Source organism: Cherax quadricarinatus, chromosome 37 (assembly GCF_038502225.1).
Source record: "Cherax quadricarinatus isolate ZL_2023a chromosome 37, ASM3850222v1, whole genome shotgun sequence".
NCBI lineage: Eukaryota > Metazoa > Arthropoda > Malacostraca > Decapoda > Parastacidae > Cherax > Cherax quadricarinatus.
The window spans coordinates 6,233,075-6,237,191 of NC_091328.1; the positions used below are offsets into that span (position 1 = coordinate 6,233,075).

Here is a 4,117-nt window from a genome sequence, read left to right on the forward strand (position 1 = left end):
TCCACGACCAGCGGACGGGGGATCGAACCTCAACAAAACTTTACACTAAATTATCCACACGGGTTTAGCGCTTCATATATAGTAGTAATAAAATTAATATTAATAATAATTGGTTACCTGGGCCAGAAATGATGACAGCTGCACTTGCACATGATGACTGTTTCCACCGTGTTGTTGTTGCTGCTCCATGGCTTCCCACACTCTCACCATGGACAGTGTCTTACAGCCTAACAACACGCTAACCATCACAGTCTGCTTGTGCTTGGTGCTCGGAAGTGACCTCTCTCTCACATGTGACTCATCTCTCGCCTGCGGATGGGCATCAATTTGTTCTGGAGTTGCATGCACTTGCTGAGGCACGGCAAGAGTCACTGTATGGCGAGCTGCAGTTACTAGCTCGGGTACATCATTCTTCATAAATGCACTAGTTGCCATTTTTGATCTCAATGCCTCCATGTCTAGGAAAATGAAAAAACCTTCATATATCTGTTGTACGCTATTCTAGACATCATTATATTAAAGGTATATATATATATATACAATACCGACAAATAGACGAGTAGGACATGTGCACGTGTCCTCATCCACCTAGTCTAGACATGTATGAACATCACTTATTTTTTAAACTAGCTTTCCCAGCGTATCTATTAGCATAATATAGTACGTTGTAATTCAGCTATTATATAACAACAAAGCGCCTACTGCCGGTAATAAATTTAATGAAGTAAAGACACGTTCCAGATTAAGCTTTTATTTGGAAAACAGAGCTTCATTAAGTCATGACAGACTTGATAAAGCTCTACAAGAGCTAAATGTTGTCCCATCGAAAGCTTGTTGTGCAACCTGCTGCTTTTCGCCACAATTAACGTTGATAAGGTATTTGAATACATATCAAAGGAACAAAATGACCCTGAAGCCTTCAATAAAGAGCATCTCCCCTCTACGCCAACACAGATTAAGTGTCATTACAGTAGGTTACACACTGCTGTGACTCGCTCACTACGATAAGCGTTGAGATACCTTGTCCAAAACAGAATCTAAGATATTTTTTAAGTGAACAAGCTTGAATACAACAGCAGTGTGGTAACCCTATTTCGTATACTATTTCCACAATGTAAAGAAAAGGTAACTATGTACCACAAGTTTACCACTAATGTTCAAGATAACATATGTTTCAAAAAGATTTAGCAACTGAATCTTAGACAAAACTAATATTATCCAGGTTACCATTATCAATATTAACTTAGGGAGGAGAGGAAACACTTAACAGCTCTTTTGCAAAGTTGCCGGGAAGAAACAAGGCTTTAAAATATTCTGTGACTGTCTTGGTACAATACTCTCCAGCCAGGAGCCCCGCAAGGGAGGTTCCTCGACGCTGGTAAGGGACTCTTGATTTAGGGAATTGGATTTGTGCTCCGGTTCCCTGAATTGAGCCTGAATACCTTCCATTCCCCCCCCCATGCGCTGTATAATCCTACGGGTTTAGCGCTCCCCATGATTATAATCCAGCCAGGAGCATCTCTGGAAACTAGCACCAGCGTAGTAATAACTGATGACCTACGTTTTAAAGATGGCAAGAGCGTCATACAGATTTTGAGGAATAGAAGGTAACGTGGTTTGATCCAAGGGAGGGGAGGACAGCTCCAATTCCTTAGGTTGAAAACCCTTTAGCGTCAACGCACCCTTTCCCTTCAAAAAAAAAAAAAAAATGGGTAGAAATTCTTATTCGCTAATCTTCACAGTCTCTCATTCCTTACTAACTGTACTCCCAGTCAAGTGTGTCTGCACGTGTTAAGATAAGATAAGATAAGATTTCGTTCGGATTTTTAACCCCGGAGGGTTAGCCACCCAGGATAACCCAAGAAAGTCAGTGCGTCATCGAGGACTGTCTAACTTATTTCCATTGGGGTCCTTAATCTTGTCCCCCAGGATGCGACCCACACCAGTCGACTAACACCCAGGTACCTATTTGCTGCTAGGTGAACAGGACAACAGGTGTAAGGAAACGTGTCGGAATGTTTCCACCCGCCGGGAATCGAACCCGGGCCCTCCGTGTGTGAAGCGGGAGCTTTAGCCACCAGGCCACCGGGCCTAAATCCAAGCGCTAAATCCAAGCTTTTCACGGAAGTTTACAGCGTACGTAGGACTCGACCTTTTGTCTTGTCCCCCTCATGATACTGGTTAGTAAGTGCCACCCCCTAAGCTCATCAGGGCCACCTGAAACTTCCTTCACACTTGAATCCTAACCTCACGTGAACACCCGTCAAACCTAGCCCCAGGGGTAAAACAAATTCTTGAAGCTCATCAGTGGTAAAGGGGATGGGAGAAGGGATCAAGAAGTGTATAAAATACATTACAGAACTCTGTTCACCCTGATTTCAGTAAGGTGGTTCAAGTGGTAGCACGTTTCGCTCATAACTCAAGGACCCGGGTTCGAACACGGAACGACTGGAGACGCTGGGAATGTTTCCTTGCTACTGTTGCCCCTGTTAACATGTATTATTACACTCAGAGAGACGCTAAACCCATGTTGCACACATAGCATTAGTAATATGTTGGTATTTGGGGGTTCAGTGACTATAGTGTCTCGCATCTTGGAGAAAGAAGACCACAGGACCATTCTCCTGGCTAATAACCCGTATAAAATCTACTTCAGTACAAGGGCATACACTACTGACGCACAACACTGACCTATGCTACCACTATTGACGCACAACTGACCTACATTACCACTATTAACCCACAGCACTGACCTCTTACATTCAAACATGTCAGAAATACCATATTAGCGACTTACTGTGCCTACAGTGTTCCTTTGCAAGGTGCACCGCGTGTTGTTCCCTGGCCAGAGCGTGCAGGGTGGCCTCCCGGTATGCCATGTGCCAGCAGGTTGTGCCAATTAGTACCCCAAGTGTTGTCATACCCACCAACACACCTGCCACACCTAGCCACCACTTGTACTTCTGCACCATCTGAAAATTATATTCATGGGTAAAGGTTACACAGCGCCTTGGGCACGAGATATTTATGTTTGATCCAAGGATAGTCCCCAGGTCCTTAGATCACGAAACTTTTATTACTTACAAAACACTAGAAACACTTGGTTATTAAGCATTTTAAATAAAGGCTGATAATCAATCAAATTCACACTATCATAATCAACTAACTACTGTGATCAATTCACTCATTACCTAATTCATAATCAACAATCAAGTAAAACTCTTCGAAGCCATATTTTCAAATTCAATAATCCATACTACATATTCATTCCATGTCAGTAAATGTACATCAAAGGGGTAATATCCCCACCATTTATGCCGAAAGAGATGCTGGGTTTTTAGACAAGCACCTTGTAAGGAAAGTGGTCCCCTGTGGGGAGGAATGTGGCATCCTATAGGGAGAGTGGCACTCCTCCCAATGGAAAGGTTCCTGACTCTTAGGCCCAAACTCTTCCCACGTTAAAAGGTGACCCATCATTAGATGGGAGAGATGGATGTTATGCGGGGGCTTTAAATTTTAGCATATTAATTACCCTTAATCACTGAATAAATTATACAAGTGAAGGCATGCAAAGTTTTCTATTTTTTTTCTTTCCTTAAAAAAAAAAAGTCAGGAAGCAATCAGAGCTCGACCCAACATAAGCCAATCCTAAAAATTAGAGAGATACATCCATAAAAATCTTCATTTGTGACCATGCTAATCTTCCTAATGTGTACAAATATATCTCGTTATATGGATCTAGTTAAATCCAACATACTGCAGTGGTTTGAGAGCTGGTTTGGAAATTTCAGGACTTACTTGCTTCCGAGTTACAACGTTATCACAAAAAAATATGTTGTAAACCTGAGTGGATAATTAAATTCATAATTACACTCAGTGAAATTATAAATAATGATATTAACATGCGCAAATGTCCAATGTTATCACGTACTATGGGTACACGGTGAGAAGGGCAAGCAGAGGGCAGTTACCATTAAGAAAAAACAACCATTATCAGTGACTTGCATATCTCCTTATTCCCCCAGGACATCCCCGGACAATCTTGTTTTCCCATGAACCATAGCCGTCCTAGCACCCTGAATTAGTGTGTGCATTTAGAGGAAAGCGTTAAACCCGT

At 42.2% G+C, this 4,117-nt stretch overlaps 1 protein-coding gene across 1 annotated transcript in view; it reads right to left on the reverse strand.

Annotated features, from left to right (window-relative positions):
* Positions 1 to 2,971, reverse strand: part of LOC128703446 (uncharacterized) — a 32,443-nt gene extending 29,472 nt beyond the window's left edge. Inside the window, exons 1-2 of the mRNA XM_070091835.1 lie at positions 2,798 to 2,971; positions 118 to 458 (exon numbers count right to left, since the gene is read on the reverse strand). Coding sequence (XP_069947936.1) covers positions 118 to 458; positions 2,798 to 2,921 — 465 coding nt within the window. The 5' untranslated portion in view covers positions 2,922 to 2,971. The remainder of the gene's footprint in view (positions 1 to 117; positions 459 to 2,797) is intronic.
* Between the last annotated feature and the right edge of the window lie 1,146 nt (positions 2,972 to 4,117).